Below are 16,770 nucleotides of genomic sequence, written 5' to 3' on the forward strand. Positions count from 1 at the left end.
AAGATTGAGCTGTGGTGTGAAATCAGTGATTGAGATATCTCCTACCACAGTAGTACTGTATGACGAGGGTGGCTCTGAAGCTGCTTTGAGCTGTTTTGAGCTGTTTTGGATTGATTTTCTGAGATTTTCGCCCAACTTCTTGGTTTCTGAGACTCGTCCTCTGTTTTTTTTGGTCGTTTTCACTCTTCTTTTTTTCTTTTTCTCTTTTTTGTTCCCCACATCCAACGCATGGCACACTTGGTCACGGTCGCCGTGTGCGCGCTCAACCAGTGGGCAATGGACTTTGACGGCAACCTCGCGCGCATCCTCACAAGTAGAGTGCATCAGTGCATAGCTCGATATTCCCAATCCCCTCCACTGCGACTGCGACTGCGACTGCGACTGCGACTACGACTGCGGCTTTGTTCTATTGCATCCCACTTACATCCATGAATATCATTGATGGAGTGCATTTTGGCGATGGATGGATGGATGGGTGGGTGGATGGATGGGGTTGATGTGGCGGTGGCGTCGGTCATCAAGTCACGTCAGCCCAGTCTCACATCTCGCTCTCACTCTCGTTCTGCTTGCTTGCAAGTGTGTTGGTCTGCGTTTCACACTCTGAATTCATTATGAGGCCTTTTCAGGGGGGGTGGATTTGGAGATGTGTCGTACGGTACTCTTCACTTCACTCACTCACTTCACTCATTTCACTCACTCACACTCATTTCACTCACTCACTCTCAACTCTTTTTGGCTCGTGAATCCAAACAGGCATCGAGCAAGCCAAGCAACGCGGCGCAACGTTCCGATCTGGACCAGAGCTCGAAATCAGGTCAGATCAGTGTTTTGGAGTTAAAAACCTCAGACAAGACAATTCAATGCATCAGCCATTGATTGGGCCCTCACTTAAACTCACCTCGCAAAAACTTCATCCAATGCAAATTGATAGTGGCTATGGCTGCAACGATCACTTCCTCGAGTCGGATACCTTCCTGCACTCAGTCCAATCACTCGCCGAGTTGCTCAAGTCGCCGGTTTGCCGCGACATTCTCTGCGATGTTGGCATGTCAGTGTGATTACGACCTCCTCGACTTTTACGACGTTTGATGCACACAGGTGTGCTCATCGTCATTTTTTTCTGCTTCGCTTCAGGCCAATCCTCCATAAAAACGTTCGGTACAACTGCCGCGTGCTCTTCTTCAACGGAAAGGTGTTGCTCATCCGTCCCAAAATGTTCCTGGCAATGGATGGGAACTATCGTGAAGGGCGCTGGTTTACCCCTTGGACAGCTCAGCGGTGAGTTGAGAATTGGAGGAAAACGGCGAAAGTGCTGCTGCTGCTGCCACCTGTTCTCAATATTTTTGACAATGGTCGTCTCTTAGGGAGACGGAGGACTTTTACCTTCCAAGCATCATTCAGGCGATCACAGGCCAGGCATGTTGTTGTTGTTGTTGTTGGCATCTTTTGTCGTTCGCGCAGATGCAAGAGGGACTCACACGACGCTTGCGCCTTGGATGATTCCAGATAACTGTCCCGTTTGGCGATGCTGTCGTGTCAACATTGGATACTTGCGTGGGTGTGGAGACGTGCGAGGAGCTCTTCACCCCCAACAGGTTTGTGCTGCACCTCATTGTGCATCAAACCAGCCAGCCAGCCAGCTTGCTCACATTTTTTTGACTCATTTGGTTCCCTCTCGCGTCAGTCCGCACATCCAAATGGGCCTGGACGGCGTGGAGATTATCACAAACGGGAGCGGCAGTCATCACGAGCTGCGCAAGCTGCATACTCGTCTCGATTTGATCCGATCTGCATCTGGCAAGGTCGGTTAGCATGTTGGTTACGAGCGCTAAAATTCGCTTTGCAACACGTTTGTCCCCCCGCCTCATTTTTCCTGCACACATTTCAAACAGCTCGGCGGCATCTACATGTACTCCAACCAGAAAGGCTGCGACGGAGAGCGCGTCTACTATGACGGCTGTGCGATGATTGCCGTGAATGGACAGATTGTCGCACAGGGCGCGCAGTTTTCCTTGGACGATGTGGTGAGTGTCACGAGTGGTGTCAAGTGGGTTGTGTTTTGCAGCAGCATGGATTCTCACATTTCAGTCGAGCAGGAGGTTGTGACGGCCACCATCGACCTCGAAGATGTTCGCAGCTATCGCGCGAGCAAGATGAGCTGGGGCGCCCAGGCAACCAACACGCCCAGCTACCACCGCTTCTTTTTGGACTCTCGGCTTACGGCGCAATCTCCGAGTCTGTTCCCGGAGAATCTCCCTTCCGAGCCGCTGGAGTCGCTGCGCATTCACACTCCGAGCGAAGAAATCAGGTAACGGAGTTGGAGTGTGCCATTTCACAATGTGTGTCCTTGTCTCATTGACCTCCCGCCTCGTTTTGAACAACGATTACGCCGCAGTCTTGGTCCCGCTTGCTGGCTCTGGGACTACCTGCGCCGAAGCGGCATGGGCGGTTTCTTCCTTCCATTGAGCGGTGGGATTGACAGCAGTTCGACTGCGTGCATTGTCGCCTGCATGTGCAAGCTCGTTGTCGACAATGTTGCAGCCAACAGTATGTGATGTTTTTCTTTTTGCTTGAGACTTGAGGAATACTTGATGAGGCAACCCGTGAGATTTTGATTTGGTAACGCTCCTTGACCACACCGACAGATGCTCAAGTTTTGCAAGACGTTCGCCGAATCTGCCGCGACCCTCAGTACACCCCTACCGATCCTGCGGAGCTGACAAAGTATGAGCTCGCCATTCTTTTTGATATGAGGTCGAGGTGACAAGGTTTTAATGGGAGTCGACAGAAGCACTCATGGATTTTTTGAAACAAAATTGTCATTCAGTCGTCTCCTGCACACTTGCTACATGGGAACCGCCAATTCGAGCAATGAAACTCGCGACCGCGCGTCCGCTCTTGCACAACAGCTCGGCAGGTGCGTTTATACTGATTTTGTCAAAAAAGTGGACGTATCAACTCGTTGAGACGAATTCTCAGCCTCCAATGATCTGCATAGCTATCACCTGAGCATCAATTTTGATGCAGCTGTAGCAGCCGTGCTGGCCGTATTCACCATTGCCACAAAGATGATCCCCAAGTTCCGCACCTACGGCGGCTCTTCCACGGAGAATCTTGCACTGCAAAACATTCAGGTCTGTCTCGGGTCGGTGCTGAACATTGAGTCACAAAGACCTATCGCTCATTGTCACTTTGTCTCACTATTTGCCAGGCGCGCCTTCGAATGGTGCTTGCGTATCTTTTTGCCCAACTTCTTCTGTGGGTGCGTGGTCGCGAGGGAAGCCTTCTCGTCCTCGGTTCCGCGAATGTGGATGAAAGGTAGGCTTGAGGCAATGCATTGTTATCTGTGAAGAGGGAGAGGCAACTAACCCTTTCGCTCAGCATTCGAGGCTACTTTACCAAGTACGACTGCTCCGCGGCCGACATCAACCCGATCGGAGGAATCAGCAAGACGGATTTGCGAGGGTTTATCCGTTTTGTCATCCAGACGCACGGTTGGACATCGCTGAACGGGTGAGCTGAACATGCAAGTTTGACGAACAACAAGAATGATGATGATGACTTGAACTGATTTGGTTTTTGAGTGTGATTGGATTGAAAGCATCTTTGACGCGCCTCCGACCGCCGAACTTGAACCCATCACGGCGTCATACACCCAAACGGACGAGGTAGAGTGTACTCGATCAATCAGCCCCCGCGTGTGTCTTGATGCTTGCTCTAACTTGTTCTTTTCGTGCGCAGGCCGATATGGGCATGACTTATGACGAACTCTCCGTGTACGGGCGTTTGCGCAAGGTGTCGCGATACGGACCCTACAGCATGTTTACAAAGCTTGTGATTGTCTGGAAGGACAAGTTCTCTCCTGCCGAGGTATGGGCGGCGCGTTTTTTATTTTGGGTTTGACTGTGTGTGTGTGTGTGTGTGTGTGTGTGTGTGTGTGTGTGTGTGTGTGTGTGTGTGTGTGTGTGTGTGTGTGTGTGTGTGTGTGTGTATGTGTGTGTGTGTGTGTGTGTGTGTGTGTGTGTGTGTGTGTGTGTGTGTGTGTGGGGTTGGGCGCTGACTCTGCTCACCTTCTGTTTCTTGTTTTTGAAGATTGCCATCAAAGTCAAGCACTTCTTCCGGTCCTATGCAATCAACAGGCACAAAATGACGACGCTGACTCCGTCCTACCACGCGGAGGCCTACAGCCCTGATGACAATCGATTTGATCTTCGGCCCTTTTTGTACAATGCTTCGTGAGTGCTTTGCTCCACGAGATATTGTGCAGCTCTTTTTTTTCAAAACTTGTTTGCGCTGACTATTCTTGCTCTTTATTACTATATGTTCTGTTTTTGTAGCTGGTCGTGGCAGTTCCGGATGATTGATGCCAGCCTCGCCACGATCGCGACGCCCAAATCGGTTCCAGCTCGTTCCGAGTCACTCGATGCGGCAAAACCGGCTACTGTGACCGCAGAGGCTCCCAACCTGCTTTCTGCGCCTGCTGAAGAAGCCCCGGAGCCGGAGAAGATTCCAGTTGTTGTGCCAACCCCGACCACCGATTCGTCGGACGCCAAGTTGGCCGTGCCGCCCCCTTCCATCACTCCTCCTGACGCGGCGACTGCGGCTGCACCTGCAACGCCTGCTTCTTCTGCTTCTTCTTCATCTTCTTCATCTTCTTCTGCTGAAGCCGCTCCAACCAAGCTGTAAATTGCAGCGTTTGTTCTTTGACTTTGTCTGTTGTTGTTGTTGTTTTCTGGTCTGAACGCACCAAACGAACTTCCAGATCTCGCTGATACTTGGCTCTGTATTCTTGTATTTACCCAAATTCTCGCGCAAGCTCAGTCATTCTTAGTTTTCCATCATCTCAGATCCAAATGGTCACTCGAGCGGACGGTCGCATGCCAAACCAGCTGCGCGAGCTCTCGATTGAGCATGCTGTGCTTTCGCGTGCAGATGGCTCATCGCGCTTCTCACAACGTAATGCGACTGGATCAGCAAGGGTGGAGGTGGGAGGAAGGAGGAGGAGTGGGTGTACCAGTTTCTAGGCGACCCTAGTGAACAATGCTATCACTCGACCATCCTTACCCAAACTTTCCCCATACTCGTCGCTGACTAAATCCGCAACACGTGTGCTCCCCTGTTTTGACAGGCGACACGAGCGCGCTGACTGCCGTGTATGGCCCCGCCGAGGTCAAGTCGAGCAAGGAGCTCCTCGACAAGGCGACTGTGCAGACCGTGTTCCGGCCGAAGACTGGCCTCGCTGGCGTCGACGACCACGTCTGTGAGGCAATCCTGCGACAGGCGCTCGAGCCAGTCATCCAGCGCACAGCAAACCCGCGCACAAGCATCACTGTCATTGTCCAAGTCATGCACGACGACGGCGCAGTGAGTTTTCGGATTTCCATTTGCAGCTTTGATGTGTGGATTGATCCATTGGGACCATCAATGTCATCAATGTGCCATGTATGCAACGGACTAACGTCACAAGCAAATTTTTGCGCATATGCTTGGATTGGGGTTTGCAACAAAAAACCAGCTGCTGGCGTGTGCGCTGAACTCGGCGTCGATGGCGCTGATCGATGCTGGCGTGCCGATGAGCGCAGTGCTCGCCGCGGTAACGTGTGCTTGGCTGCCCGCTGCGGATGGCAGTTCAGAGCGGCGGCTGCTCCTCGATCCGACACTGGAAGAGCAAACGGTAAGGCAGGCTTGGTTAACGTGGGAGAGGGCCTGCCTGTTGGTGCAGAGGGCAAGAAGCTGACTTGTTGCTTTCTTTTTGCACAGGCTGCCACGAGCATCGCGACGTTTGCGTTCGAAAGCACCAACCAAGAAATTGTATTTTCATCGACAGAGGGCCAACTCACTGTGGACGAGGTATGGGCGTATCTGCGGGCTGTCAAACCATTTTTGTGGATTGTTTCGCTCACACATTCTCTCTGCTTTGCACTTTGCAGTACTTTTACACAATTGAAATGGCACAGAAGGCGGCAGCCAACGTACTAGCCTTTATGCGATTATCGCTCGAGCGCAAGTTTTCAAAATCAGTGTAGTACCAATTGTTCAAAAAACAATAATAATATCTTAACAACAATGTGCTTTAACAAGTGTGTCTCCCCCCCCCCCGAAGAAGCCACAACTCCTCATGGTCGGGGAACAACCACCACCTCTGCCGCCTTGGCGTAATACTGGGTGGCAGGATCATGTTGCATTTTCGAGAGATGAATGGAACGCATCACCGCAGAACCAAAGGATGAGTCGGCAAAGTTCTCCATGACGCGGGATGCGTCTATCGGAATCCGCTCAGCATAGCCTTTGGAATGCTGTCGCTGCTTCCCGTTGTTTCGAACAGGCTCTGGCTGCGCGACGGTTGTGGCTGCGACCAAGTCAGCAAAGACAGGATTGACGTTGCGGCCCCTGTACTTTGTGTTGATCAGGGTTGCATGCAGCTTGAGGTCGCTGGCAAACTTGGCTTCCATCAATCCGCTGGCAACAAACTCGGCGACAATCCTGCTCGCAAGGAGCTGCAGCAGCGAGGCGCCCAAGCCAAGCGGACTGGAGCCATCTTGCGCGCCGAGTTGAAACTCTGGCACCGCGTACAAGACGTTCATTGCACGAGGGTCGTTTGCTGTTGTACCCCGAAACGAAACGGGAGAAGAAGAAGAGGAAGAAGAAGATCGCAATAAGAAACAAATCAAACCCCCCAAAAGTTTCAGTTCAAACAGCGAGAACAAAAACGTACTCATTCCTCGCATGCCACGCAGAGTAATCACTGGAATCCGCTCAGAGCTGGCCGAGAATGCCGGTGCAAGCTGCGCATCTGCCAAAGCGGCCTGGCAAGCGCGCTCGAGTATTTGTGCAGCGCGCCGCTCCTCAGCGTCGTTCAAGAGCGTGAGCATTCCGACGGAGAGATGCATCTGCGTTGGCGGCACGATCGTGCTGGCCTCGATATTATCCCGACTGTACTCCGGGTCTCTGAGAATGCGTTCTGCCATGCCACGAATGGCAGTCACGATGGACACGTCGTGCAGCGGAATCGACACGAAATGCGAGTACGCTGCGACCGATCGGACTTCCTGCACAAGGCGGTCGTGCGCAAGCTCAAGCATGCTTTCGGACGGCGCAGTGATGACTGTCGCCTTGGACTGCGTCGTGATGGCAAAGTGGCTTCCACGTAACTCTGACAAGCGCTGCCATCGCTCAAACACGGACAGCCGACCGCCCGGACCAGCGCGTGCAAGCTTGGACACCTCGCGGATTGGCAGATCGCTGTCTGGGATCATGACAGAGTGGACGAGGTTGTCTTGATCCTGGTCTTGATCATGGTCCTGCTCAGACGCTGAGCGCGGTGCGAATCTGGGCGCGGGGCACGGCGGCTCGTCGCGGTACACCCGGTCATCGTCATCAGGACCATCAACAGAAGCAGTGCCATTGCGATCCGTGTTCCGCATGGCCGAGGTCGGCGTGGTCGCTGCCCGCGTCGCTGTCGGAGTACTCGCTGGGTTACGCAATGCTGATGACGCGCTCATCCCGTCAGCGTGCGACGCGTCCAGTGCCAGTATTGGTGCAGCAGATGCAGCTGTGCTTGAGGTACCTGAGGTGCTTGGCGTTGGATTGGGCCGCGCTCGCGTTGGTGGCGCGCGGTAATTCCGGCTGCCGACTGTCAAAATGTTGCGCGCGCTCATTTCGAAATCTGAGAATGAGAGAAAGTGAAAGTGAAAGTGATTGACTTGTTCAAGACTGGCGATTGCTCAGAATGGATGGGATGATTGTATTGTTGCAATAATAACACAAAAACCGCTTTGCAACTCTCACATCATCGTGTCAGACCTTTATGCAAAAACACTGTGGCCGGTCATCTCGGCGGGAGTGTCCAAGCCCATCACGTTCAGCACGGTGGGAGCAACGTCGCACAGCGCAAAGTTGGCAGGGCCGTCGCGACCAACGGGCGGGTTGGGGAGCAGTTTGCGCGACTTGTCCGTGATGATGAACGGGACTACCAGCAACACAAAACAAAGAATCAAGTCAGCAATCATTGCAAAAGACGCGTGCACAAAGCAGCGTCCACACGTACCTGGGTTGGTCGTGTGAGCAGTGTGCGCACCGCCCTTGCCATCAAGCATCTTTTCAGCGTTGCCGTGATCCGCAGTGATGAACAAAATGTAGCCGTGCTTTTCGCAGGCCTCAAAGATGCGGCCGATAGCGGCATCTACAAAAAACAAAAACCAAAACCAAAACCAAAACAAAAAACAAAAAAAAAAAAAAAAATCAAAACTCGGGTCGGAGCGCAACAATCATCCAAGAAAACAACTCATCAGACCACCATACCTGTCGCCTCGACGCCCTTGACAGCTTGCTCAAACTTGCCAGTGTGGCCAACCATGTCCGGAGGGGCAAAGTTGCAAAGAACGAAGGGATACTTGCCGGACTCGATGCCAGCAACCACTTCGGTGGCAACGCCATCGGCATTCATCTCGGGCTGCAGGTCGTACGTGGCCACCTTGGGCGAAGGAACAACCTTGCGGTCCTCACCCTCAAAGCTCTGCTCGCGACCGCCGTTGAAGAAGAAGGTGACGTGCGCGTACTTTTCTGTCTCGGCAACGTGGTACTGCAAAATGCTCTTCTTTGCGAGCCACTCGGACAGGACATCGCCCAGCGACTGCGGCGGGAAGAGCTGCGGGAAGGGGTACTCGGCCTTGTACTGGGTCATGGTCGTGATGTGCTGCAGGTGGGCCGATATTGAGATATTGAGAGACAAAAAGTCAAGACAATGATCCAGCCAAAGATCAACTTACAAGGTCAGCAGGGGTGCGCTTTGGCTCAAAAGGAGCCTTGACGCCAAAGCTCTCGGCAATCTCGCGCATGCGATCCGAGCGGAAGTTGATAAAAACAAGTGTGTCGCCGTCTGCGAAGGAGTTGGTTCAATTTAGCAAACAATTTGTCGTTTTCAGAGCAAAAAAACTCGAGCACTAGCGCGACAATCCTGACCTTGGATGAGACCAGCTTCGTTGACAATCAGCGGCTTGAGGAACTCATCGGTCTCGTTGTTGGCATAAAGCTCCTTGACGCGCTACGAAATCCCCCCCCCAAAACGAAAAGGAGCAAGTTAGAATTGTGTTGCGCCCCGGCTTTCACTACATGCGGCTCGGCGTGCGGTGCCGAAAACGCCAACAAACCTCAATCAGCTTGTCCTCCGAAACGTGCTCGCCTTCACCCGAAACCAGACCGTCGAAGGCAATCTTGATGCGCTCCCAGCGCTTGTCGCGATCCATCGCATAGTAGCGGCCCATGATGGTGGCCAGCTTGCCGTAGTTGAGCTCGCGCAGCTTGGCGAGCAGGCTCTCGATGAATGAGACTGTGTCAAAGCAGAGCATTCAGCCCACCAAGTTCGAGCTCCTCCAAACAAACAAACATCCAATGCCCGAGCTACGCCTCACCTCCGCTCATCGGGCTGGTGTCGCGACCATCCGCAAAGAACTGAACAAAGGTTTGAGCGACGTTGGCAGCCTTGGCAGCGGCGAGGAAGGCGTAGAGGTGGTTGATGTGGGAGTGGACACCGCCGTCACTGACAAGACCGAGCAGGTGGAGACGGCCGTTGCCTTGCTTGGCACGGTTGAAGGCAGCGACCAGACGCGGGTTTTCGGCAAAGCGACCACGCTCAATGTCCAGCTCGATGCGGACAATGTCTTGGTACACGACGCGACCTGCGCCAACATTCATGTGGCCAACCTCCGAGTTGCCCATCAGACCCGCGGGCAGTCCGACAGCCAGACCAGCTGCCTCCAGCGGGACGTGCGGGTACTCGGTTGCGAGTCGCGTCATGACGGGTGTCTTGGCGTGAACGATGGCATTTCCTGAATGGGGAGTTGAGAATAGAGAATTGAGAGTTGAGAATCGAGGGTGAGTTACCGCCGGTTTTTTCAAATTGTTTGGGTTGAGATGAAAGAATTTCGATCTCGACCTCGACTCGAATCTGAGTGCATGAGAGTGAGAGTCACGGTTTGGCAAAAATCCAATAGCGAAAATTGTATAGATCTCCAATGCATTTCCACACAATCGCTTTTCTCCCCGCTCAATAAGATCTTCTTGTTCGTTGAGACTGAGAGACTTGCTTCAGAGCCACGAGATTGCGAGCTCCCAAAATGCACAACTGCATAATCCCAATGCAAATCCACTCAATCTCAATACAAGATGTTCCCCGTCTTTGAGTAGGACGCGCCCGGTCGGCCGCCAACCGTTCATCCGTCAAAATAAGCCAAGAGCACTTCAGATGACATTTGAGCTGATAGACTGGATATCCAGCGCTCGCTCGTGTTCCAATGAGGGTTGATCACGCTTGTTCGTAAGAGACCACCTCTGCTCGTCGTTCTCTCCGCTGCAGCCTCAGCCTCGCGCTTGAATCCAGGTACTAGGATTTAGATTGAATGTATGTACGAAACTCATGACGGAACTCACCGTTCTCCTCGGGCGAGATGCCCCAGCCGTCAATGACAATCAAGCAGGCCTTGTTCGCAACAGTCGCCGCCATGCTTATGCTTTGTCCTTCCTATTGAATGAGACAAATACGCCCCACCACCACAGTGTTCATAATAGTGTTGCATTCATTGTGGAATCAAAAACAGCAGCGAGTGAGCGTCGAAAGCGAGTTGTGAGTCATGGAGACGATCATCTCAGAAAACTGACAAAAAGAAAAAAACGCTCAGAAAAGCTCAAAAGAAAGAGTGAAAAAGCAAAAAAAAAAAAAAAAAAAAAAAAAAAAAAAAAAAAAAATAGCAAGCAACAAAATCGGTCAAAAATTCAAAAGTGGTGAGTGATAATCAATAGGGGTTGAGGGTCAAAGTGCAACTGAGAATGGCTGAGAACAGAGGCGAACAGAATAGGGCTTTCTCAGCCAGTCAGTCTTGGTTTTTAACTCTTGCTTTCTTTCGTTTTCTTCTTCTTTTTCTGTTTGATTGGTTTGTTGGTGTGCTTTACTTTGTGTGTGACTCTCCCCTCGTTTGCTGGGTTGCTGAGCTGCGGCGGGGGTGTGGATTTCTGAGATTTGACAGCTTTCCCGCGCTTTTTTCCCTATTCTCTTTATCCGTGCTTTTGACCCCCGCGCAACCCCATTCCACAACCCGAACCCTTCAGCCCCAGTTCACACACCATCACAGTCGCAAGGGAAAAGCCCCTTCCCAGCGGCAGATGCAAGAACGGCCGCCACGGTCACCAGACCAGCCAACCACAGCATCGCCCTCAGCGTCCTCAGCGTCCTCTTCGCCTGCCGCTCGCGCACTGTTACTGGACTCTGGTGGCTCACCAAGGCGCGCAACCCCAACAGATGGCCACCCCAAGCGCCAGCCCGAGCCATTCGCCGCCGCAGATCAGTGTGCGACGCTCAGTCTGAACCAACAAGATCAAGCTCCGACGACTCATACGATGACTACTACGATGACTACTACGATGACTACGACGATGACTACTTCGATGACTTTTACTTCTCCTGATGATGACGAGTGTGATGCTGATGCATCCGCTGATTCACCCAGTGACGACCAGCACGCGCGCTTGCCAGTCGTAGCCACCCACATCATTGACAACTTTGTCTTTGAGGAGGAATACGCGACGCAGGAATTCCCGCCGTCGCCCACAGCAATGCCAAGGCTGGATCCAAGGCAAAGGAGAGGTCGGTCGGACGACGAGGATGGCTCGTGCGAGGAAGACGGCGACGACGCGTCTGAGCAGTCTGAGCAGTCTGAGCACGGTCCGCTGTTCGAGCCATTTCCGCTCTCTCCGACGTTAGAACAAGCCGAGCTTTCTCCGCTATTTGAGCGCAACGAAATACACCTACACAGTGCGCACAGCAGCAACAATGACGAGCAGATGATGCGGACGACTGACGCCAGACCTGCACAGGTTTATCCAGTCGTCAAAAGACCGCGTGTCCAGTCTGTTGTCCGACACGACGGCGACGGCGACGTGCTGGAAAAGGAAGACAACGATGACGTGCAGGAGGATGAGGACGAGGATGACGAAGAATTACCCTCTGTGGAAACCTTCATGAAGCGCACGAACGCCAATTCCCCTCCAACAAACCCGGCATCAACTCGTTCAATGGCTACTGACCTCGATACGGAAGCGGCTCGACCGATGGACGTATCGCCAGCACCAAAGCATCTCACTGGCCCAGGGACCTATGCAAACGTTTCACCCGAGACACCACAACGCGCGACAATCCAATCCGGAGCTGGAGCCGGAATCAGCAGCGACCAACCAGCTCGAGCTCGTCTACCGCACGTATCTCCGCCAAAGGATCGCACAACTTTAGAGACCAGCGTCATTGCGTCAGCAGCAACACATACTAGAACGAACTACACTGGCTCGCTGGATGCAACACGGGCGCCGGCGTCATTGCCAGCTTCACATCAGTCGTCTTCAGCGCAACCATTCAGCCCCGCCATGCATAGTCCAAGTCCCATTCCAATCGTCGGATCTGAAAGGACGCGGCCCATGGTGGCGCACAGCCCCGTCGATCTGACTGATGACGCGGATCCGATTCCAGCAACTCCGAGCGAAAGCTCGCTCGAGCGTGCATCGTCATCGCTGAGGTCTCGGCAGACAGTTTTGATTACAATGCGCACCGAGACGAAAACCTACGAAATGCAGTGGGAGATACTCTCCCCGACCGAACAGGACGCAAGAAATCTCTCCGTTCTCGAATTTGCTCGGAACAACAACGACCTGTTCGCTCAGTACTATTCTCTATGCACTCTACTTGGCTCGCGAGTGTGCACATGTGTGCCAGTCGCTAGATCGGACGACTATGCCGTCTCAGTCCCCATTTCGACCCAAGATTTGACGCGCATGTTTGCTCGGTCGTACGCGCCACGTGAATCACTGGCGTGGTACCGAGGAACATCCTCCTTGTTGATCACCATTTTTATTGCGGATGCCGAGACAAACACATATCAATGTGTTCAATTTGGCATCCCAGAACCTAGCGTCATGGCAACAGTCCAAGTTGCCCAGTTCCGCTCGTCGCAAGGCAACCTGGCAAATCAGTTGATAAGCTTGTTATTGCTGACCCGAGAGCCAAAGCAGCCAGGTCCAAGCGCTCCTGTTCTCGTTCGACACACCAATTCTTTTGAACATCCTTCGGAGCGGCTGATCTTTCACCTCAATTTGTGGGACCTGTTCTCACTCCATCGAGCAATGCTGTCACGCGCGAGTGAAGCTGCCAGCGGCACGCAAACCGAGCCCCAGAACTTTCGACTCCAGAGGTCTGTTCAGTCTCATACAAGAATCCCCAACGCTAGAAATCAAGCGGAAACAGTTGCTTCTTCAACCATGCCTCCGCAGGTCCGCAATCCTCACGTGATGCAACCAGCGCCAGCACCGTCTAGAGCGAGCCCATCACTTCCGAAGTTTCCGAAGCGAGGGCGACCGCCCAAATCTGCTTCATCGCAACGGCGGGAGTTGCCAGATCAGCGTGCATCACCGCAACATCCTCGCTCGACAATCGCGACCATGCAACAACGAACTGCTGCCGCAGCGCGTGCACTCGCTCAGTACTCAACGGCCCATGAGCCGGGCCGATCAGAGGCAACCAGAGCAGCACACTTCCCTGCTGCTCGACAGCGAACGGCCGCCGAACTCCAACTCGAAGAGCACTTGCAGACCATCTCACGTTCCACCTCGTGGCAACCACCTCGCCAGCTAAACCTACCACTCGCACACCATAACCAACTGTACATGCAGATGATGCGAGCCCAACCGCCGCACAACCCACAGACAAGACCAGCGTTATATCCGGTTCCATCGCACCCATTGATGTTGCAACACATGGCTGCTCTGGCGCTACCACAGACGCCACCGTTGCAACAAGCATCCGCGTCTCGTACTTCTGAAACGCCTTCTGTCCAACAAAATGCGGTGAAGGAATCTGCTGCTGGCTCGGCAGTCCGCTTTTGAAGGCGACCCGAGTGCAGTTTTTGCAAATTTTGATTGGTGCTGTTGTTGTTGTTGCTGCTGCTGCTGCATGTTTGGGATTCCAAACTTCCGTTTAATGTACAATTTGTGACTTAACAATAACAACAACAATCACACGAAATCATCGCCAGCGCTCCCAGCAAGAGCCATCGGCAGGCGTGAGGTGCCCTGTTGCGAGCAGGACGAGATCGACAATCCACCAAACGCCAAAGCCGCCTAACGTCAAAAGCTTGGCAATGCCAGTTCCGACGTGTCCGAGACTTAGGCGATCCACTCCAAAGACGCCGAATAGCAGAGAGTAGATGAAGATGGTTGGGAAGCTGTATGATCCATATCTGCAAAACGAAGGGAGACATCAGGGCGCAGTGAGTTGAACGAAATAAGCCCCCCCCAAAAGTCATTTCTGAGCGTCTCAGTGTTTTTGAAGTCTTGTTGCTGGCCATACGTGATACATGGGACATTTCCTGTTGTAAAATTGCGCGGCCCATAGCACTCGATTCCATCAAACACGCGGCATAGGACGGACGTGCGCGGCGCCGAGTCATAGTCGCCGACAGTGCCAAATGCAGCGCAGCCATAGCCAAGCTCAGCGACGCGCTCAGGGTGCTCAGACAAGTCCAGCGGAGGGTCGCATCTGAGAAACGCCACAGGTCTGAAAAAAGCATTCACGAGACAAAACAAAGGCAGACATCAGAGCATTAGTATTAGAAGCAAGACTTGGAGATTAGAGGGGGAAGAGGGCGAGAGGAACCAAATTGAAAGCAATGCTCAAAGGTATCATCACCGGCTGGTTCAGTCTCTGGCTCTCTCTTTCTCTCTCTCTCGTCAAACCTCATGGTGATGCAGTGAGCAGCGTACAGGTTGGAGCAGAGGACGAGCGGCGTGTTTGGGTCGTAGTTCACACCGGGACAGCTCGCGTTCCAGCAGCCATTGACGAACGGCTCGCATGACGCTGGGGTGACGAGGAGCGATAATGGCAGGGAGAGTACGCAAACCACTAATGGCACAAGTAGAGTGCTGCTGCTGCTCTTGCTACAGCGAGCAGGGCGCTGCATTCGAAAGAAATCGGGATTGAAAAGTTGCTCAGAAATGAAGTCAGGGATGTAAAAAAAAAAAAAAGAAAAAAGGACTGATACTATTCATCCATGATAACCATTACCAAGCTTGTACGAACTGATACAAGACAGTGCAATTTGAAAACAATACAGTACAACAACAAGAAGCAATATGGAAAAAACCGCGTCAAGCAGTTGGCGGGGCTGGCGTCGCTTCCAGTTTTGCAATAACGTTGGCTGCAAGCGCCTTGAAGGCAACAGCTTGCGCGCTGTCAGGCTGGGCAACGACGATAGGTTGCCCGTTGTCGCATGCTTGCCGTAGTGCCAAGCTGAGCGGAAGGTCTGCAAGCACGTCGACGCCCAACTCCTTTGCCATCTCAGCAGCACCGCCGTGGCCGAAAATGTGCGTTTCATGCGAGCAATTCGGGCAAACGAAAGTGCTCATGTTTTGTACCACGCCAAACACCTGTATTTTTGGTTTGGGGCGGCAAAAAGTGAGCGATCGGGGTTAGCGCCAGAGCGGAGCACATGTACCACCGATGCACACAGCACAGCTCGCACACTGCATAGCTAAATTGCAATCCAAAAAAACAACCAAACTCAGAGTCTTACCGGGATTTCGACTTTTCGGAACATTTCGACGCCGCGTCGTGCATCCATGAGAGCGATATCTTGCGGGGTCGAGACAATCACGGCGCCAGAGACGGGAATGAGCTGACTAATACTGAGCTGCGTGTCTCCGGTGCCTGGGGGCATGTCGACGACGAGCACATCGAGCTCGCCCCACACAACGTTCCGGATCATTTGCTGGACGGCCTGCATGACCATCAGGCCGCGCCAAACGAGCGCAGCCGATTCCTCGACGAGGAATCCCATCGACATGCACTTGATGCCAAAGTTTGTGAGCGGTTCCATGCGGTTTTCTAGCCAGAGCAAGAACAAGAACAAACAACCAGCAGGTGAGAATGACAGAATCTCAGAAATCCGTTGCCAAAATCCCTTTCGTATAAATCGTTCTTTGTTACGCTTGTTGGTGACTGGGCGTTGCTCGCGCAGGTTCATCATTCTTGGGAGGGACGGTCCAAACACGTCAGCGTCGAGGAGACCAACGCGGCGACCATGCGCAGAGAGGCCCAGCGCGAGATTGACTGCGACGGTGGACTTGCCGACGCCGCCCTTGGCCGACGCCACGAGCACCACGCGCTGCACGCCTGGAATCGGCCACTTCTTGGGCAGGCCGCGCGCCATGTCCGCGGGGTCTTTGGATCGCTACAAGGAGCAAGAGCACGAGCAATGAGCAATGAGCAATGGTGAGGGTGAGACGCGATTCAGTCTTGGCTCAGTTTCCCGCCCTCAACGCAGGCAAGCCATGTCCCCCAATCGGGAGCAAGCAAAGTAGTCAGGGTGGTCTTGGTTTGTAGCGTTATTACCCCGGCTGGAAGGTGCATGCTCGCGATCGGCACGCGGACTGCGGCGAGGGTCGGTCTGAGCAGCGAGCGATCAAGCGCGGCACCGAATCGTGACAAGAGCATTGGAAACAGAGTGAAAGGGACAAAAGGTCCATGGTTTGGAAAGATGCAAGGTCAACGATGGAGCTCAACGATGGAGTTGATGGTCCCTTCCATTCAGGATTCTTGCTTTGGCTTTTGGTCGTTTCTTGTTCTTTGTGGATTTCACTGTTTGCCTTCCTGTTCAATTCAGCCATCGTCTGGCTCTTTAGTGTGCATCTTCGATTGTGCTCTTTGTTTGATTTTGCATCATTTTGTAATATTCC

The 16,770-nt window shown here is 53.0% G+C and overlaps 7 protein-coding genes across 7 annotated transcripts; 3 read left to right on the forward strand and 4 right to left on the reverse strand.

Annotated features, from left to right (window-relative positions):
• The first annotated feature begins 182 nt into the window (after positions 1–182).
• Positions 183–4,841, forward strand: CAOG_09140 (hypothetical protein). Its single transcript, XM_011272548.1, has 19 exons — positions 183–313; positions 754–814; positions 932–1,048; positions 1,135–1,278; positions 1,365–1,416; positions 1,507–1,595; positions 1,685–1,802; positions 1,893–2,024; positions 2,097–2,308; positions 2,396–2,547; positions 2,646–2,724; positions 2,828–2,917; positions 2,999–3,134; positions 3,212–3,318; positions 3,382–3,513; positions 3,602–3,668; positions 3,742–3,870; positions 4,093–4,235; positions 4,338–4,841. The coding sequence occupies exons 1-19, from the start codon at positions 229–231 to the stop codon at positions 4,684–4,686; spliced, it is 2,394 nt and encodes a 797-aa protein (XP_011270850.1). The 5' UTR covers positions 183–228; the 3' UTR covers positions 4,687–4,841.
• CAOG_09141 (hypothetical protein) lies at positions 4,832–6,067 on the forward strand. Its single transcript, XM_011272549.1, has 5 exons — positions 4,832–4,956; positions 5,129–5,364; positions 5,516–5,674; positions 5,761–5,850; positions 5,931–6,067. Exons 1-5 carry the CDS (start codon positions 4,854–4,856, stop codon positions 6,024–6,026), a joined length of 684 nt encoding a protein of 227 aa, XP_011270851.1. The 5' UTR covers positions 4,832–4,853; the 3' UTR covers positions 6,027–6,067.
• On the reverse strand, positions 6,019–7,704 carry CAOG_07954 (hypothetical protein). The gene is made up of 2 exons (XM_004342992.2): positions 6,716–7,704; positions 6,019–6,601 (listed from the first exon to the last, which is right to left on the reverse strand). Exons 1-2 carry the CDS (start codon positions 7,656–7,658, stop codon positions 6,117–6,119), a joined length of 1,428 nt encoding a protein of 475 aa, XP_004343042.1. The 5' UTR covers positions 7,659–7,704; the 3' UTR covers positions 6,019–6,116.
• A 26-nt stretch (positions 7,705–7,730) lies between these two features.
• Positions 7,731–10,695, reverse strand: CAOG_07955 (cofactor-independent phosphoglycerate mutase). The gene is made up of 9 exons (XM_004342993.2): positions 10,657–10,695; positions 10,429–10,519; positions 9,411–9,827; positions 9,150–9,328; positions 8,962–9,043; positions 8,769–8,878; positions 8,302–8,695; positions 8,048–8,182; positions 7,731–7,969 (listed from the first exon to the last, which is right to left on the reverse strand). Exons 2-9 carry the CDS (start codon positions 10,499–10,501, stop codon positions 7,806–7,808), a joined length of 1,554 nt encoding a protein of 517 aa, XP_004343043.1. The 5' UTR covers positions 10,502–10,519; positions 10,657–10,695; the 3' UTR covers positions 7,731–7,805.
• A 190-nt stretch (positions 10,696–10,885) lies between these two features.
• Positions 10,886–14,062, forward strand: CAOG_07956 (hypothetical protein). Its single transcript, XM_004342994.2, has one exon. It carries the CDS (start codon positions 11,158–11,160, stop codon positions 13,921–13,923), a length of 2,766 nt encoding a protein of 921 aa, XP_004343044.1. The 5' UTR covers positions 10,886–11,157; the 3' UTR covers positions 13,924–14,062.
• Positions 13,977–15,057, reverse strand: CAOG_07957 (TM2 domain-containing protein 2). Its single transcript, XM_004342995.2, has 3 exons — positions 14,800–15,057; positions 14,387–14,593; positions 13,977–14,276 (listed from the first exon to the last, which is right to left on the reverse strand). Exons 1-3 carry the CDS (start codon positions 14,994–14,996, stop codon positions 14,063–14,065), a joined length of 618 nt encoding a protein of 205 aa, XP_004343045.1. The 5' UTR covers positions 14,997–15,057; the 3' UTR covers positions 13,977–14,062.
• Positions 15,058–15,067: 10 nt separating this feature from the next.
• On the reverse strand, positions 15,068–16,529 carry CAOG_07958 (CbiA family protein; the record flags this gene model as incomplete). Its single annotated transcript, XM_004342996.2, has 4 exons — positions 15,068–15,462; positions 15,609–15,919; positions 16,022–16,265; positions 16,427–16,529. Coding segments are annotated over 4 exons (937 nt in total), but the record flags the coding sequence as incomplete, so codon positions are not given.
• Positions 16,530–16,770: the final 241 nt, after the last annotated feature.

This window comes from Capsaspora owczarzaki (genome assembly GCF_000151315.2).
Source record: "Capsaspora owczarzaki ATCC 30864 unplaced genomic scaffold supercont2.16, whole genome shotgun sequence".
NCBI classification, from domain to species: Eukaryota; class Filasterea; order Ministeriida; family Capsasporidae; genus Capsaspora; species Capsaspora owczarzaki.